Genomic DNA, 19,235 nt, shown 5'->3' with positions numbered 1-19,235 from the left:
ATACCAATGAGCTAGGAGGTACCTAGTACTCCTCTTTGACTGCATATGTTACAGTAGGATTATATCACGCCCCAATCCTGATCATATGACAGTTATGTATTCAGTAGAGGTTTCATCATGTATTACTTGGTTTGCGGTAACCTAAGTTAATTAATTCAATTCTCCGTATTGTTCTTGAAGGTGATTTTCTTCATCAATGCTCTTAAAACTCGTGGAATTTGGTCGTTTGACACCTTTTCCAGATTGGGAAACCAAGATCTTAAACAATTACTCTCTACTGTAAATGGATCATGCTTTCAAGTGCCCAGGCAAAAGCTTATACCTGAGTAACAACATCCAGCACTGGATAACTCGATCCCTTCATCTCAAAGTACTCTATTAATCGCTAATTTGGTGGAGGATGTAGCCCATAATTCAGGTGGGCAACTATCTTTTGAAATACTCTCCTCGATTCAAAAAGGAAGATAATTACTGCATGATTGAGCAGCACCTCTATTCAACTGCAATTGGTAAAGATCTTCAGCATGGAAAGAAACATAGATCAAGTACAGTGTTCTTTTCTATTTCAACTATGCATACTGAGTTACAATATTCACGAGTTTAAAAATGAAAGGAAGATTCAACAATAGATCTTCGCAATTTGTATAAGCGGGTTGGGCTCCCTTCAGAATTTACTATGCCCCAGCTGTTCAGTAAGTATATCCATATTACTTAAGTTGTCTGACTGAGTCTCCAGCAAAGCCATTTCCATCTTTTTATCTTCTAGACTATGAAATGGTTCCTCTGAACCTGAAAAAGTTCCAGACTCTATTGGCTGGAATGACAAGTCAGTCTCCATGACAGCATGGGAGCAAGCTTGATTATCTATCACTTCGCCTTCTTTATTCTCTGTTATTGGACTGGACAAAAGCAGCTGTTCCAACAAGTTCTCATCATCAGGATAATATGGCAAAGTAAGAGGGACCCTATTTTCAAAAGCAAGCAGCTTTTCATCCATTAATCCTGAGAAGAAATCTATATTGGAAAACATATCTTTTAATTCATTGGAAGAAAAATCGAGCTCCATAGGTTTCTGAGAATCCAAAGCAGGTTCAGGTTCAGCGCATAGGGGGGGCTCTGCAGCTTCTTCATGAGTGGGAGGATGATACCTCACAATTGCTCGATCGGATGGTGTATCTACGCAATCATCTTCAACTTCACTCAGTATATTATTACCATTCTCACTCATACACCAACTGTTTTCCTTGGGCTGGAAAAACTGAACCAAAAAACTTGGGCTTTGCATAGCCATAACAATGAAGGAAAGCATCTGTTGTTGATTTTTCTCCCTGACTTTTAGTTGTTCTCGTAGAAGTATCAACTTACTCTCTGAATTCTGCTGGTGTTCCTTAAGCTTGACTAACTCCTGCGTGAGAACATTTCTTTCATCCTTAAGATTCTCAACTTCTTTCCACAGTTCAAGATTCTTACTTTCTTCAGATGTACAAGACTTGATCTCCTCCAGCTGGGATGGTTTCTTTTGGGCCACACTGGACTGTTTCCTTCTAACAATATTCTTTAAAAAATGCTTTTGGCCTTTGACAAAGCTATCATTCAAAAATTCCCATCTATCTGTATCAGTTTTATGGAAACCCTGAATAATTGAAAATCTTAACAATTAGTGAAATATGAAATATACTTTAACAAACCAATAAACAACATGAATGACATTATTAACTAGCCACCTCTGAACTTGTTAATCAGAAAAAATTATCAAGAATAATCATAGATGACCAATATGATTAAAGCATACAAGAACAACTATATCTATACACGACAATCCTCTGCGGCCTGCGCATATTCGGATCATCACAAGTGACACATAGACCAAACTTCTGAAAATAACAACCTATCAACCGGTAGACAACAATGATAATTTTGATGAAAGAAGAGAGGGAGCCAAACTTAAGAAACTGCCAATTGCAGTATGCAGATTTTAATATGCAAACAATGCCTATGAATTCACAGACTAACAAACATTTAAATGGCTCAAATTTAGCATTTTACCATTTTCATTTTGCCCAATAAAAAAGATGCATTGTGAGGAATTACCATCTATCAGATATTGGCTTAGCTAACCCCAGAAAATACTGTGTCCTTTATATTATGAGTGTCCTGCTTCGTATGGAGTAGAATACTTTCTGAGAAGTCAATAATCAGGAAGTCCGAAAATCTTCCAGAACAATATAAACTAAAATCCACATCCTCAAAAGGACTACAGAAGCTCATAGTGAGTGCAAATAATGTATCAAATAACAGATTGATACAATATTTCATTATGTAAATGTCAAAGAAGACCTGTCTATTGCAAATAGAAAATGAATTATATTCTTGAGCTTCTAATTACAGTGCTGATCCAATTTTATCAGATGTCCCGAAGGGACTATGTACAGTGTTGCTTAGATACTTGAAAAATGCAGCCCAGGCAAATAATCCATCTGTGGATTGTTTGGTTTAAATTAGAATAACAACTTGTACACACTAAGTAGCTTTAAGCCACTTATTTTCAAAGGATGGTCACCTGAAATGGAGTTTTCCAAGGAAGAATTAATGACAGTCCCTATTTGGATTAAGCTGCCTGGATTAGACTTCAACTATTGGAGTGCAAAAGGGTTGAGCAAGACTGGAAGCCTAGTGGGGAAGCCTTTAATGGTTGATAAGCACACTGAAAAGAAATTGGGGCTAAGCTTTGCGAGATTGTTAGTAGAGGTGAAGGTGGGTAATGAACTTTCAGAAGAAGTGATGTTCCGGAATGAAAAGGGAGTAGTGCTTACACAGAAGGTGTCCTATGATTGGAAGCCTTCCTTATATGAGCATTGCCATAAGTATGGCCATTTATAGGCAGAGTGTAGGAAGTTAAATCCTATACCAAAAAGTACTACTGGGACAGGGGTAGAGGAACCGGGTAGACAGCAAGAAGATAAAGGCAGGGAGAAGAGATTTGAACCAAGGAGAGTTCAGTGTGGCAATGGGAAGCAAAGGGTTCAGGATAACGCAAACGTGTCTATAGCTGTGGTAGTAAATAATTCATTCCAATCTTTGACTCAAGTGGGAGAGCAAGAGATGGCTGCAGAACAAGTCAGGAATGTGGGGCTACAAAACCAATCCCTAAGGGGAATGGTTAATGTAGTGTGTTGGAATGTAAGGGGCCTAAATGGCCTCACAAAACAGGAGGTCAAACTCCTCTGTAATCAGCTGAAGTGAACATTATTGGTCTGTTGGAGACAAAAATAAGAAGTAACAATATAGAATATATATAGCAGGTTCTTTATCAAAAGAAGAACATATATATATATATATATATATATATAGCAGGTAATCTATTTGGAAGGTGGAAGTATCATACGAATCTTTCTTCCCATTATAATGGAAGGATTTGGGTGTTGTGGAGAGAAGATAGGTGTGAGGTAACAATTTGCAGTGAGAATGCACAAGCAATGGCATGTCTTGTTAGTTATATTCCTCTATAAAAGGAATTTTACATGACATTTGTTTATGCTTCCAATGAGAGGGAGGAAAGGAAAGAATTGTGGAGTTATTTAACTCAGATAGGAGTTGGAATTAGAAATCCTTGGGGAATTCTTGGAGACTTTAATGCTGTTCTACATAGTGAGGATAGACTGGGTGGCAATCCAGTAACACTTGCGGAAGTGGCAGAATTTGAGGAATGGCTCGATGTGTGTGTTTTAGAGGAAATGGCTAGAACCGGCAGCACCTATACTTGGAATGATAAGGGGGAGAACAGTAAAGTGTATTCTAAGCTGGATTGGTCTTCATGAATGGAGAATTGTTGGATGAGATGCCTGGGTGTCGAGCTCATTTTATGCATGAAGGAGCTAGTGATCACAGCCCAATACATGTTAGTTTGTTGGCTGATAAACCTAAACGGAAAAGACCTTTTAAATACTGCAACATATGGAGTGCTCACCCACAATGCAAAGACATTACTACATTGGAATGGCAAAGACAAGTGGAAGGGTGTCAAATGTACAAAGTTGTAGTGAAATGAAGGGGCTCAAACAGACATTAAGGTTACATGTGCAGTACTTCAGCAACCTTAATAGTGAGGTGAATAGTTTAAGAGAAAGGGTGAAAACAGTGCAAGAACAACTACAGGTTAACCCTACGTGTTTACTACTATTGAAACAGGAGAAAGAGGTTGGATTGAAGAGGGTGAGCTATTTGGCGGAAATGTTGTTGGCCCAGAGAAGCAGGGCTACATGTTGAAGCTAGGAGATGATAACACGAAGTATTTTTATGGTGTGATCAAGCAAAGAAGGCTTCCAGCAAGCAGTAACACAATTGCAGGGTGGTAACTTACAGATTCACACTGAACCTAATCAGATTGCAGAAATGTTTGTGGAATATCATAAAAAACCATTGGGTGAGGTGGGCACAGTACAAAAACAAAAAGCTTCTAATGTTTTTTTTAAGAATGGGAAGACATTATCAATGAAGCAACAGATGCAACTACTAGCTGAGTATACGATGAAGGAGGTTAAGGATGCTATCTTCAGTATAAAGACAACCAGGAGCCCTGGACCTGATGGTTACACGAGTGGTTTTCTCGGAGACGCTTGGGACACTGTCGGGGAAGAAGTCACAGATGCCATTTTGGAATTTAAGAAGAATGGTAAAATGTTGGGGCAACTGAATGCGACCGTGATCACTTTAATTCCTAAGATTGCGAAGCCACAAAATGCAAGTCAATTTCGACCAATCTCTTGACGTAATGTGATCTATAAGGGTATCTCTAACCTTCTAAGTGCAAGATTGAGGAAGGTACTACAGGAGTTGGTAAATGAAACACAAGCTGCTTTCATAAAGGTAGATCATTAGTGCATAATGTTCTCATTTGCCACGATTTGATGAGGCACTATAGAAGGAAGACTACACCAAGGTGTTTGATTAAGATTGACTTGCGCAAAGCGTATGACATGGTAAGATGGAAATTGTTGAAAAAATGCTACAAGGATATGGTTTCCCACCTATGTTTTCCCAACTTATAATGACTTGTGTGACAACCAACTTCTCTAGCAATGTAAATGGGGACTGCCATGGATTTTTTTGAAGGGAAGAGGGGATTAAGGCAAGGATATCCCATTTCCCCTTGCTATTTGTACTGATTATGGAATATCTATCATGGATCTTGACTAAGATGAGCCGGCTGCCTGATTTCAACCACCATCCTATGTGTAAAAATCTGAATATGAATCACCACATCTTTGCAGATGATTTGATAATTTTTTATAAGGGGCATGATGCATCAGTAAAAAGAGTGGGGGAGGCCTTATTGCATTTCTCTCGAGCTACTGGTCTAAGGGCAAACTCTGAGAAATCAAGTATCTACCTAGCAGGAGTGAAGGATGATATGAGGCAAAGACTACTGGAGTTGACGGGCCTTGAGCTAGGCAAGTTCCTTATGAGGTACCTGGACCTTCCACTGTCGCCAAGGAAGTAGACTGAAATAGAATGTCAACAATTATGTACAAGGATCACTGAAAAGTTCAAAGCAGTCTCAACTAGACACCTTTCCTATGCAGGCAAGCTACAGATTATTAACTCTGTTTTGTTTTCTCAGCATAACTTTTGGGGTGCCGTATTTCTCCTTCCACAGAGTGTGATCAAGGAAGTGGATAAAAAGTGTAGAGAATTCTTGTGGGGAAGTACAGAAATGAAGAAGAAGGTAGCCTTAGTGGCATGGAAAAATGTTTGTAGACCAAAGAAGCAAGGTGGTTTAAACATTAAAGGATGTAAACTATGGAACATAACATCAGTGGGAAAGCTTGTTTGGTGGTTAATGGAGAGAAAGGATTCACTGTGGGTTGTGATGGATTCATGGAATTTATATGAACAATGACACAAACTTCTGGATAAAGGGAGCTAATACAGACTGTAGGTGGTACTGGAGGGCACTGCATAAACTAAAGTCAAGAATGCATGATTGGTATGTGAATGTTTATTATTGTTTGACTGGAAATGGCCACTACTTGATAGCACTGGGGTATATGGAACAGAATCGCAATACCAAAGCACAGGTTCATCCTCTGGCTTGCTGAGATGGGAAGACTACTAACTAAAGATAGACTTCACAAGATGGGATTGGATAAAGGCAACCAAACATGTGTTCTTTGTAATAGAGATATGGCGGAGAATGCTGAGCACCTATTCTCACAGTGTGTATGCATCATGGAGGTTTGGAATGCAATGCAGATATGGACTGGAATCAGAATGCATATTCAAGGGGTTCAGCTCATGCTCAAAGGCATCAACCAGAAGCACTGGACTAGATTCAGGAAAGAAGTTATTGCAGCTGACTTATGGAGCTATAATTTACTATATTTGGCAAGCTAGGAATCATAAAATCTTTAGCGGGGTCACTATGACTAGCAGTTTTTGTAATTCAACAAATAAAGCATGTAATTAAGGATCGGATAGACATGTTCACGGAATCAAAAAAGGGGGCGGAAGAATATAGATTTAATTCAGCAACTCTGTAATTAGTATAATAGAGGTCTATCAGTTAGGTGTTTGAGAGTATAGATGCTCCATAGGTGTATTGGATTGTTGGTCTGGTACTAGTTCACAATTTATTGCCATAAAAAGAAAAAACATTTGAATGCTTTATAACTTCACAAACACACACAGATCACTGCCCAAAGAAGTGGTCTTAACTCCAAAGTAATCAAGCTACTCAATTGTTAGAACTAAAATAATCTAATCCAGATTCTTGATTCTCCATACTTTCCTTCCTATAAAGGAATTTAATTACATCACTAACCCAACTCAGAACCATCAAAACCCAACACAATTAAAAAAAATTGAAATGAAATCAAAGGGAAAAAGAGAGTTTACATAGATGTTGAGTTGACGAATGAAGCTGGAGAAGTTGCTATGCTTGAAGTATTTAGGAAGCAATTCAGATGAGAATTTAGGAACATCCCATATGATGAAACTTTTCTCAGATTGATTCCAAGAAATCAAGCCGTCCGTTGACTCATCCTCCACCATTTCATAACACTTCAACAAGAATGGTGCAACAGATACCCCATTCTCAAACGATTTCACCATAATTCCCAACTTCAACAACACAATTCAACTCAATTATCCTTTCTGCAATCTTATACATACAAATGAAAGAAACACAGCTTCCCAATTACGCACAATAAACCCTTGTACGGCTAAAGAAGTAAAGGGGAAGTTGTAAGGAAAGAGAGACGAATTCGAACCAAAATGGCTTTTAACTTCATACGAGTATTCCTATTTCTATTCGTGTGGAACTGCACACCGCAGCCGATATAAAGAACTATTGGTCACAAATTTTAGGGCTTTACATAATTATATACCTGAACAAAATACTCATATGTTGTTCCATGTCTCGGGTTTGAGCCCTTATATGGAAAAAATAATAATTATGGTAGGTAGTATTTTTCCTGAATAGGGTTTTACTCGGCTCAAATTCTGATTAGTCGAACTCTAATGTGGATAGCGGACACCAAATGAAAAATCAAAAGAAATAGTTATATTGTCAATTGTATAAATTATTATATAATATATCAATAGTGTATATATATAATGTATAACTATGTATCAAAGATGTATATACATTTATAAACATTATTTATACATTGCAGTAATTCAACTTCCTCAACGAGCTTATTCTTTTTCAATTTCAGCCAACTCAAATTTTTTCTAAGTAATCCCAAAATTTTAAATATGAACTCATCTCTATATTTCGAGTGTTTTGATATATTATTCATAAATTCAACATCTCCCACATGAATTTCTCCAACATGGGAGCTCAAGAAATGTTTAGAAATGGACTCTTGACAATCATGGATGTCAGTAGATTAGTAGTAGAAGATGTATTGGTATTTGAAGAGATGAAAAACAAAATGTACAACAGATACATTAGCTTTAATCGAGTGGGGTGAAGAGGAATTTGGAAATTAACAAGAGAAGAAGAAAGGAAAAGCAATGGGGCTAAAATGCATTATTTGAAAAATGAAAATTGTCGAATGGGCCATATTGTGTAATAAGTGATTATTGAGTTCGAATGAATATTTATCTAATTTTCCTTAACTTTATATTTCAAAGTATTAAGCATGTAAAATTATGTTGAGACTTCATACTCAATCATTCACTTGCCTGAAGGTCTTTTATTGATATTTTAAATATATTTTTTATTAAAGTTATAGATAAATATTTTTTTCACTTATATTTTTAAATACTACATACATTACTATAAACATTTTAAAATTAATTTCAATTGTTGATAAGTTTCTTAACCAACTTCTCCTGATGCAATGGGAATCATGTGTAATGATCATTTAGGTCATTTTCTACTATATTTTTTTTTTACTTTTTGGTGTTTAGAGCTTTCATGTAGCAACCCCAAGCCATTTATGACTTACTGGGACTAACATTTCGGTCGTCTGGTCGTTCGTTTGGGTTTAGTTCAAGTTTCTGTTTTTTGGAGGTTTTGAAACTTGAACGGTTGACTTCGGTCAAAACTTAAGGTTGACGGCCTTAGAATGCATTCATGACGGTTCCGTTAGCTCCTAAACGTCGAGGTTGGTCTTGAAGGACCTTTGGTGCGGATTCCGAGGCTTCCAAGCTCATTTCGAGCTCCTTTATGGAATTTGACTTGAAACGGAGTTTGGATGTGGGACCCACTTTTTATCGCAACGGTCTCGGTTAGAAGTTTTCGACATCTTAGTTAAGTCTGGAATTTCGAATTTGGTCGTGTAGGATATTTCGTTTGCGTGTACAGGATTCCGAACGAATCTCGAGCACCCCATCAGGGTTTTGAGCCTTGTTGCACCAGCTAGTGCAACACCTATTCTTCTTCGTGTTTGCGCGCCTCAGGTTACAGTGACTAGTGATGTTCTCCTCAGCGTTCACAATGACTAGGGTGTTTGGTCATCGCGAGTGTGGGTCGCGTTTGAGAAGGTCCAGCAAGTTGACCCTCCACTTTCGCGGGATGGGATGCATGTCGCCGGAGCTCTAGGGCCTGACGCTTCACATTCGCGAACTAGGTCTCGCCTTCGCGAAGGTCTGTTGACTGGTCATTTAATTAAAGATCAACTCGAAAATAAACATCTGCTCCATATTTCTAAATTCAAATTCTTGAACTAGGGAGCTCCTATTTGGAAGTTTTCAGTTGCGTTGTGTCAGATTTCAATAGGGCATCATTGTGGGGTCATTGGGGCAGTGCATGGGGCTCGTATTGAAAGTATTTTCTTGTACCGAAGGGCTGGCCAAGCTCCATTTAATTTGTGTCCCATTTTGAGACACAAACTCTGCAAGTTAATTAGGACCTGTTGACAGAGTCAATTTTGAGATTTTCGGTACGGGTCCCATATTCTCATATTTTACTCGATTTTGGGTATGTCTCTAATTATTGTGATTTTAGTGCCTAAACGCATGTTTTTATGTCATGACCAATATTATGATAGTGTGGCGGTGATCGGAGGTGTTTCGGAAAAGGAAAGCTCCAGCTCAACATATTGAAAACGCGCGTGATCAGCTTCGAGGATGTAGGATATGGTTTACTTTTTCTTGATTGTTCTTTATTAGATAATGTTTATTATGACTCACATGTAATATGGGATTGTATTTGTTGAGCTTAAGACTCATTCCCTTCTGTTCCATTTGCTTGAATTTTGTAGGAACTTTCAGCTGGCCTTGGGTAGCGGAATCTTTAGCTTAGGCTAGTAGCGACTTGGTGTTGGTGTAGTTGGCATAGTTATCCTCCTTAGAATTGATACTCCGGCCTTAGTTTAGTTTGTTACTAAGATGCTTTAGAATGTGTTCTAGCGATCAGTTTAGTTGTTTGGTTCTACCTATAGTGCTTGTTATGGGTATCCTTTCGTTAGTGCTCAGGCCTTAGTTGCTTTCGTAGTCGTAGGTTGTCTTTAGCTAGGCTAGGTTGTCGTTAGATAGTACGTTCGGGGTAAGGCATCGATCCTTGAAGTATTTCCACGTTGATTTGTTGAAACTCCTTATTTCCTTCGTTTTATACGTGTTGGTGAGCCTTTATGTTGTTATTGTTGAGGATGTTGATATATTGTTGGCCCGAGGCCTTGGTCGAGGACCATCTGGATTTCAAGTTAGTTTCATGTGCTCTGAGAGTGTGGTAGTATTGGTAGTGTTTATCTAACTACTTGACTGGTATTGTTTGAATGTTGGTGATGGCATGTATTACATTTGACACCTGATTTCACATGTTTGTGATACTGTTTTGATTCATGCATTGGATTTTCATTATAGTTTTTTGGGAAAGTCTTTTAAAACTGAATTTTTGGTGGGAGTCGTACCACTTCGACCACTTTGCTAAACTATTTTTTGAGACATTAGAGGTTGTTGAAATGTATGCGTTCACTAGTTACGATAGGACCAGGTCTTTAACACGATTACAATAACATAAAGTAAATAAATGCTGAAAGTAAAGATTGTACACACAACTTTACGTGGAAACCTCCTTGCTCAAGGGAGTAAAATCACGACCTGTCTCACAGGGATTTTCAAACTGCTTTTATTAAACTTCACAAGCAAAAGTAAAACACAGTTTACAACATGAGATTAACCTGCTAATCTCCACACTAAGTAATACAACCTATTACTTAAACGAGCCTAAGCGGATACAACACTGCCCACTATACTAACCCTACTGATTAATATAGACTTTGAAGTAAGACACTAAGTTACTCACAACTAAGTTCTTACAAAGATTCACCCAAGATTGAAACGTTTCTATCACAAGCGAAACGATTCCTACAATATACGCACAATTACAAGCAGTCAAAAGTAACAACTGGTACAGGAAGCAATAATGCAATCTATCAGGTCCCTACTGTTTTGAAGCTTGAATATCTCTCTTTGAATGAATGAGTAAAATGTTGTTTGTGTGTTGAATATATCAACCATGAAAGGCTATTGACCGATGTACAAACAACCTCGCTCGTTCTGATTGGTTCAGGACACTGGCGCCTCACCAACCGCTGAAGTGACAGCTTGCCAGATGTACAACATATAATCCTGGACGAACATACTCTGCAGAGGACCGGGTCCCTGCACTTGTGAGGAGATCATCAAAACATCTACAAGCATTAATACATATTATTTTTCCCCTTTTTGATGATGACAAACAACCTACAAGCAACCTCACATGAGTGTTAAGTATTCATTCAAAATTACATTAGTTCCCCATGTCACTATTCTTTCCCCTTAGTTCAGTTCCCTTCTGATTGCACAACAGTTTACCCATCAGTTTACCCAAAACTTCCCCCTTTTGACATCATTGAAAAGGAGTAACAGTAAACATATGCGAGTTATATGCAAAGCATGTAAGAATTTAGGGCCATGGGCCACACAGAGCATGAACATGTAAGCAGAAAGAGAATATTAAACCATACTAAGCAGGGCACAGGAACGATTAGCATTAGATCACAAAAGCTGACCACAGAGGTCAGTCAAAACAGTACACATAGCCACTAGAGTTTTGACACAGGAATGTAAAGACTAGGAATACATGACTTGTTTAGGACAGAGGGGGAAGGGGATTAAGGGTGCGCATTAGCAAGGACATCCGCTCATTTGCAGCCTCATGAGCCTGGATAATTTGCTTGTTGAGAGCCTTGACTTCCTCACTGAGTGAGGCATTTGTCTTCAGCAACAGTTCATTCTCATCCCTCAACTGTTGCACCACTTGATCATCCACACCACTGGTACCAGGTCCTTTTGAGACAGCCTTCTGCAACATAGATTTTAGTTGCGCAATTTCAACCTCCTTATCATTTAAGATCGCAGTGAGATCAATCAACTCACGTTTAAGAGAGGCTTGCTGTTCTATAAGATCTGCCACTTGAGACCTGCCTCTAGCCTTCCCTTCAACACACTCACATTCCAACTGGGTGACATCAATAAACATTTGTTTGGTGGTACCAGGTACTCCTCTTCCCAAAGACACTTCTAAATGTTTGAACACATAATTCAACAGGTAGCCATAAGGGATGCCATGTTTAGCCCGTTTCCAAGTCATAACCCTGTGCATAAGTTCAAGCATTATAGCAGGGAGATTAATTTCCTCAAGTTCATCCAACTTTTCCATGAGAAACATATCAACAGCAGATGCTACAGTTCTTTTCTCTGTTCGTGGTACCAACACCTTGTTGATGAACTCAAAGAGTAACTGATATTCCCCTTTGAGAAACTTCTTTGGCAACCCTGCTCGCTTGATGTCTCCACGCTTTGTAGCCAGTTTTGGGAACTCACTGGATGATTTGCAGTCCGCAATTGGTCGTATTCCTTTCATAGGCACACCCAGAATGATCCCCAATGATTCCTCATCTAGAAAGATTTTAATATTGTTGACAGTAGTCTTGATTCCTCCATCCTCTAGAAGCTCCGTGTTGTAGTAAAATTCACGCACCTCAGGTTCATGAAGATATGGCGCTGGGTGTTCGAATAGATGACCCTAACCTTGTAGAGAAACAACATCAAAGAGATTCAACATACCAAATGCAGTAAGGATGTCAGGATCGAATACTCTTCCGTTCAGCACTTTCTGGTTCTCCATTTTAACAATGGCTCTTCCTTTGTTATCTCCTTGTCTGCAACTGGATTTTGAACAGAAGGACCTGGTCCCTTGACTGAACTTGATTTAGCAGACCCCTTTTCTCACTCTCTCCCTCTTCACAGGTGATTTATTTGCAGTCTTCTGAATTCCCTTTGATTTTACCCTTTCGTCCTCTCCTTCCTTCCTTCTTTTTGCCACATATGCAGCAACATCATCAGACTCAGTGTCACTAGACCCAACATGCAAAGGAGTAGAGGTAGGCTTTTCAGGCAAATGACCTTCCCGTCTTCTTTTCCTAGCCCTCTCCGTTTGATTTACATTCGCTGCTATGACACTCCCTATAACTTTCTGCATTTCACTCCTAGTCACATACCTCTTCTTGTCCCCTTTAGAGTGGGATTCAACCATCTTTCCCTTCCCTTTTCTTTTTCTTTCCTTTGTAAACTCAGCGGGCTAATCAGTAAGAACAGCCTCATGAGCACTCTTAACTGTTTCCAAATCTAGGACACCAACTGTTAAAGTGTTGGCTCTTCACACCCCTTTTATGCTCCATTTAAAAGGAACTTCTTCTTCCTCTTCCTTGTCACTCTTAATGTCAAATGACCTAGGGGTTTTGTCAAACACAGGTTGAACACTGTGAGGGACCTGCTCCGGAGACCTCAACTCTTGTTCCAACAACGTTGGTTGAACATCGCCTCTAAGAGAGGCCAAACTTTGTACAACCACTAATTTTTTCCCTGCTGCTAGAATATTCGACTCAGAACCCTTTCCCTCAGGCAGATCACCATCAAATAACCTCTCAGACATAGTAGAAGACACTTCCCTAGACAATACTTCAACTTCTTTAGTGGGAGGGTCAACACTTGGTTTTATGACTGATTGGGCTTCTGAGTTTTGAGATTTGTCACATGACAGCACCAAAGTAGGAGAACAGGGCAAAATCTCCACAGAAGGTAGTGCAAGGGAAACCACTACTTCAGTCAGAGGAGTGATGGATTCACCTGTTTCACCAACTCCATAGACTGGTGTCGAAGGAGACTGTTATGGGATAGGAGTGGAGAAGTTGAAAGAACTAGGGTTTTCAACCTCTTGGGGAATAGGAATCTTTGAAGATGTAGAAGAGTTGGTCATTTTGATGTGGAGAAGCAAAAGCAATTTAGGTGTAGAGTAGTGAATCACAAAGGGATTATGAAGAAATTAGGATTTGGATTCACAGAGGTTAGGTTTATATTTAAGTACAAGAGGTATCGGGTCCTTGAAACGTAGTGACTCTTGGTTTTAAAGTGAAAAGACGTTTAAAACTGACGCGATAAATAGGTGAGAGACACGTGGCAGTGACAGTTGACAGACACACAGTGTAGCATAAGTGATACTAACATCGTGGGGACCAGGTCCCATTTAGTATGTAGCCCTGTCTGTGTGATTAGATCTTCTCTTCAGCTATCATGACATGAGTGTATACCTGCATTAAGGTACCATAAGTGAATTCTCAAACGATATGCATTACAACAAGTATAGATACCTGCACTCTTTAACATAATCAAATGGAAGATTTTGTGCAAACTTGTCATGGAATCAAGTAATGTTGTGCATCCCCAGCCTCAACCTATTTTTGATGAAACATTATTTACTCAAGGGCTTTGTAAAGATATCAGCCAACTGGTCTTCTGTCTTGCAGAAACTCATCACCACATTTTGCTTCTCAATATTGTCCCTTAGGAAGTGATGCCTCACATCTATGTGCTTTGTCCTCTTATGCTGAACATGATTCTTAGCCATGTTCATTGCACTGGTGTTGTCACATATTAGAGGGATAGTGTCTGTGAGAACACCAAAATCTTCTAGTTGTTGCTTGATCCATATGAGCTGAGCACAACATGATGCAACAGCCACATATTCTGCCTCTGTTGAAGACAGTGCCACTGAATTTTGCTTCTTAGTCCCCCAAGAAATCAGTGATGATCTGAGGAAGTGTGCCATGCCTGATGTACTCTTTCGATCAGCAAGAAAACCTGCATAATCAACATCAGCATAAACAATTAGATCAAGTGAATCACCCGTTGGGTAGAAGAGGACCAGGTCCTGAGTTCTCTTTAGGTATCTCAGAATTCGCTTGGCTGCCTTCAAATGTGACTCTTTTGGCGCTGCTTGAAACCTTATGCACATCCCTACACTGAAGACTATATTAAGCTTGCTTGCAGTGAGGTATAGAAGTGAACTAATAATTCCCCTGTACATGGTTTGATTAACCTCAACACCATCTTCATCCAGATCAAATTTCACATTTGTGCTCATAGGTGTGTCAAGAACTTTTGCCTTAAGTAGTTTGAACTTTTTGAGAAATTCTTTCATATACATCTCTTGACATATAGAAGTGCCCTGAGGAGACTGCTTGATTCACAATCCTAGGAAGAAAGTAAACTCCCCCATTATGCTCATTTCAAATTCACTACTCATCAAATCAGCAAACTCTTTGCACAGTGAATCTGAAGTAGCTCCAAAGATGATGTCATCTACATATACCTGCACAATTAACAACTCCTTACCTCTGGATTTTAGGAACAAGGTATTATCAATTTTACCTCTTTTGAACCCATTTGCAAGGAGAAACTTCGACAAGCAATACCAAGCTCTGGAGCTTTCTTTAAACCATACAAAGTTTTATCCAGCTTCAACACATGATTTGGCAGTTCTGTATCATCAAAACATGGAGGTTGTTTGACATACACCTCTTCTTTCAGATTCCCATTCAAGAATGCACTATTGACATCCATTTGAAATAGCTTAAATTCCATGTGGGCAGCAAAGGCTATCAGGATTCTAATAGCTTCCATTCTGGCTATAGGAGCAAAAGTATCGTCGTAGTCAATCCCCTCCTCTTGGTTGTACCCCTGCACCACGAGCCTTAACTTTTTTCTGGTGATAGTCCCATGCTCATCAAGTTTGTTTCTAAAGACCCATCTTGTTCCAATAATGGTTCTGTTGAGAGGCCTGGGACCAGGTGCCAAACTTTGCTCCTCTCAAACTGATGAAATTCTTCTTGCATTGATGTTACTCAATCTGCATCATGTAAAGCCTCTTTGATGTTCTTAGGCTCAATGGATGATATAAAGGCTGAATATGCAACTAAATTTTTTGTTCTGGATCTAGTTTGTATTCCGGAGTCAAGGTGAGATATGAGATTGTCCAGTGGATGTGAGGATTGATGTTTCCATCCAGACTTTCTGGTAATCTCTTCTTCCACATCAGCATCAGATTCTCCTTCATCATTTTCTGGATTTTGAGATAATACCTCTTGGGCTGAGACAGAGGGACCAGGTTCTCCTGTGTGTTCTGCACCATTTTCTTTTGCAACCTGTTTGTTTTTGAGATTTTGGATTGCCTTATCATGTTTTCCCTTGATCAACTCCTCCAACTCATGGTCTTCTTTGTGCTCATCATTTTTCTCAGATTCATCAAATATCACATGCATGCTCTCTTCAACACATAAAGTTCTTTTGTTAAAAACCCTGCAGGCCTTGCTGGTAGAAGAGTACCCGACAAATACCCCTTCATAACTCCTGGCATCAAACTTGTCAAGGTCATCCTTTCCATTATTCAGTACAAAGCATTTGCACCCAAATGACTTAAGATGAGCAATTGAAGGTTTTCTGTCATTCAGCAAGTCGTAAGGTGTTTTCTTGATCACAGACCTGATAAGACACTTAGTTGTAACATAGCATGCTGTGTTGACTGCTTTTGCCCAAAAATTCATTGCAAACCCCGAGTCAATCATCATGGTTCTTGCAATATCCACCAATGTTCTGTTCTTCCTTTCAACAACTCTATTTTGCTGAGGAGTTCTTGGTGCAGAGAAATTGTGATTGATTCCATTTTCAGCACAAAAGCCTTCAAGTTGAGAGTTCTCAAACTCGATGCCATGGTCAAACCTGATACTAGCAATCTTGCAGTTAACCTTCAGTTGAATAGCTTTGGAAAACGTGATCAGAAGTACGACCGTCTCATCCTTAGTCCGCAGAAACATGTTCCAGGTGAACCTGGAGAAATCATTAACAACTACAAGAATATACGTCTTACCTCTTCTGCTTTGAATTCTGACTGGTCCACACAGGTCCATGTGAAGAAGCTTCAGTGATCTGGTTGTGCTCACACCTTTCGTCTTTGAAAGATGATCTTGTTTGTTTCCCTTTTGCACAGGCATCACAGACTTTATCATTTGAGAATTTCAGCTTGGCAATCCACGGACCAGGTCCCCTGCAACAAGCTTGTTTAACAAAGAAGTACTTACATGACCCAATCGTCGATGCCATAGATTTGCATCATCAGTTTGAGCGATCATGCATGAAAGACTGTCCCCTTCAATAGAGTCAAGATCCACAATATACATATTTTCTATTCTTTTGACAGACATAACAACTCGTTTAGTTGCACAGTTTGTAACCAGACACCTATCAGACATGAACTTGACTTCATTTCCCTTATCGCAGATTTGAGATACACTCAGGAGATTGTATTTCAAACCATCCACATAGTGTACATTGTCTATGGAGTAATCAGTTGTTCTTCCTATCTTGCCAATTCCAAGAATAAAACCCTTCTTTCCACCACCAAATGACACACCACCACCTTGGTGTGCTTCCAAAGAGAGGAAGTTTAGAGTGTCTCCAGACATGTGCCTTGAGCATCCACTATCCATGTACCAGCACTGACTGCTTTCTCTCTTCTGCAAAAGAATCATTTATTAGACTTAGGAACCCACTTCAAATGGAGTTCCCAAAAACTGTCAAAAGGCTTAATGAGAAACCTTCTTGTCCATAGAGGTAAAGTGTTCTTGCTAAAGTGGTAACTGGGACAGGTACCTTTTTCTATTTTTCAAAAATCTTTCTTAATTTGAGAAACTTCTCCTGCCTTTCTTTTACTCCTCTCAAAATCTCACATTTTTCTTTCAGATGACCATTTTTACCACATTGGGTACACAAAAGGTTGTCAAAGACAGACACATTTTTACTATACGGATTGTAGGGAGGCTCTATCTGTATACAACCTAATCTCTTTCTGTTGTTGAACTTCTAATTTACTAAGTTAGAGAGTATCTTGGACGAATCAGTCTATTTGAGGGAGTGGTTCAACTCTTCTTTGATCTTACATAGATCCTTCACTAGTTGAGAGTTCCTTTCAAGGGAGGCAACTAACTTAGACTCAGAGGTCTTAAGTTTCTCTTCTAGTTCAACCTCAAAGTTACTGAGTTTTTACTTCCCACCCTCAGAGGTACCAGGCTCCTCGTTGGGTTCCAGACTACTAGTTTCAAGGATACCTATCCTAACACTCATTTCAGACATTTGAGAGTTGAGAGCTGAGTTATCATCCCCACACAGACTTAGCTTTTCACTCATCATCAAATTTTCAGAAGTCAGTTCATCAACTGAATCAATTAATAGGGCTGCAAGTTTTCTCAATCTATTAATGGGAAAAGTATCTAGATCATCCTTGAGATAAAAAAGGGTTACCTCATTCAGATCCTCTTCATCGTCAAATTTTGCCATTAATGAGAAAATGGAATTGTAGACAGTTTCATCATCTTCCACAGCCATCATCGAGACATCTTCTGGACTATTTGTCTCTTTCTCGGACTCGCTAGATGTATTTACCCATACATCCAAACCTTTCTTTACCAGTTGATTAGCATGAGCTTTCCTCTTGGCATGGTCTAGGACCTGGTCCCTTCTGCGAGGTCTGAAGTCCTGAGTTACCTGCTTTTGATTGGGGAAGTCCCTCATAAAATGACCAGGTTTTCCACATTAATGACAAAGATCATTTGCATTTGCTGCTCTATTGGTCAAAGCTTTCTTTTGAAAGCCTGCATGCTTCTTGATAATCTTCTGAAACCTTCTAGTGACATATGTCATTTCGTCCTCCTCCTCAGTCACATCGTCATGAGATGTTTTCAAAGCAACTGATTTCTCCTTTTTTTTCCCTCCTTCATGTTTGTCCCATGTTGCTTGTTTAGCTCATAGGTTTGGAGATTTCCAATCAGTTCATCCATGGCAAGCGTCTTCAGATCTTTTGCTTCAGTTATAGCATTCACTTTGCTTTCCCATGACTTGGGAAGAACTTTGAGAATCTTTCGAACTTGTTTGCTTAGGGGAGGCTCACCAAGGCATCTCAGTTCGTTGGTTATGGAGGTGAATCTTGAGTTCATCTCGAAGATAGTTTCACCTTCCTTCATACAGAAGTTCTCATATTGAGTCGTAAGCATATCGACCTTAGACTCCTTCACTTGTGTTGTTCCCTCATGGGCTATTTGGAGACAGTCCCATATCTCATTGACTGTCTCACAGGCAGAGATTCGGTTGTACTTATCTGACCTGATTCCACATACTAGAATCTTTTTTGCTTTATAATTTTCTTTATCTTCTTCTTGTCCGTTTCATGTACTCCTTTCTGGTTTTGATAGTTGTTGTGGTGAGCTCTCCATCTTTCACCTCCTTTGTGGGAATGTACAGTCCATCGAAAATCACGTCCCACAACTCAGTGTCTTCACCATTAATGTAATCATGCATACGATTCTTCCACCTCCCATAGTATTGTCCATTGAAGCGGGGTGGTCTGGTAGATG

General features: G+C 39.3%; 1 protein-coding gene across 1 annotated transcript; it reads right to left on the bottom strand.

Annotated features, from left to right (window-relative positions):
* Nucleotides 1-536: 536 nt before the first annotated feature.
* Nucleotides 537-7,335, bottom strand: LOC102594276 (heat stress transcription factor A-8). The gene is made up of 2 exons (XM_006339949.2): nt 6,895-7,335; nt 537-1,633 (listed from the first exon to the last, which is right to left on the bottom strand). The coding sequence occupies exons 1-2, from the start codon at nt 7,108-7,110 to the stop codon at nt 665-667; spliced, it is 1,185 nt and encodes a 394-aa protein (XP_006340011.1). The 5' UTR covers nt 7,111-7,335; the 3' UTR covers nt 537-664.
* Nucleotides 7,336-19,235: the final 11,900 nt, after the last annotated feature.

The sequence above is a fragment of the Solanum tuberosum genome, unplaced genomic scaffold (genome assembly GCF_000226075.1).
Source record: "Solanum tuberosum cultivar DM 1-3 516 R44 unplaced genomic scaffold, SolTub_3.0 scf00013, whole genome shotgun sequence".
Taxonomy (NCBI): Eukaryota; Viridiplantae; Streptophyta; class Magnoliopsida; order Solanales; family Solanaceae; genus Solanum; species Solanum tuberosum.
Note: the sequence above shows the minus strand (reverse complement) of the source record. Positions and strands in the feature narration are given on the sequence as shown.

Coding starts and splice junctions, on each gene's coding strand:
- LOC102594276 (XM_006339949.2), bottom strand. CDS start 7,110: ATGGTGAAATCGTTTGAGAATGGGGTATCTGTTGCACCATTCTTGTTG. Junction 1,634..6,894: donor TTCGTCAACTCAACATCTAT/GTAAACTCTCTT, acceptor TCAATTATTCAG/GGTTTCCATAAAACTGATAC.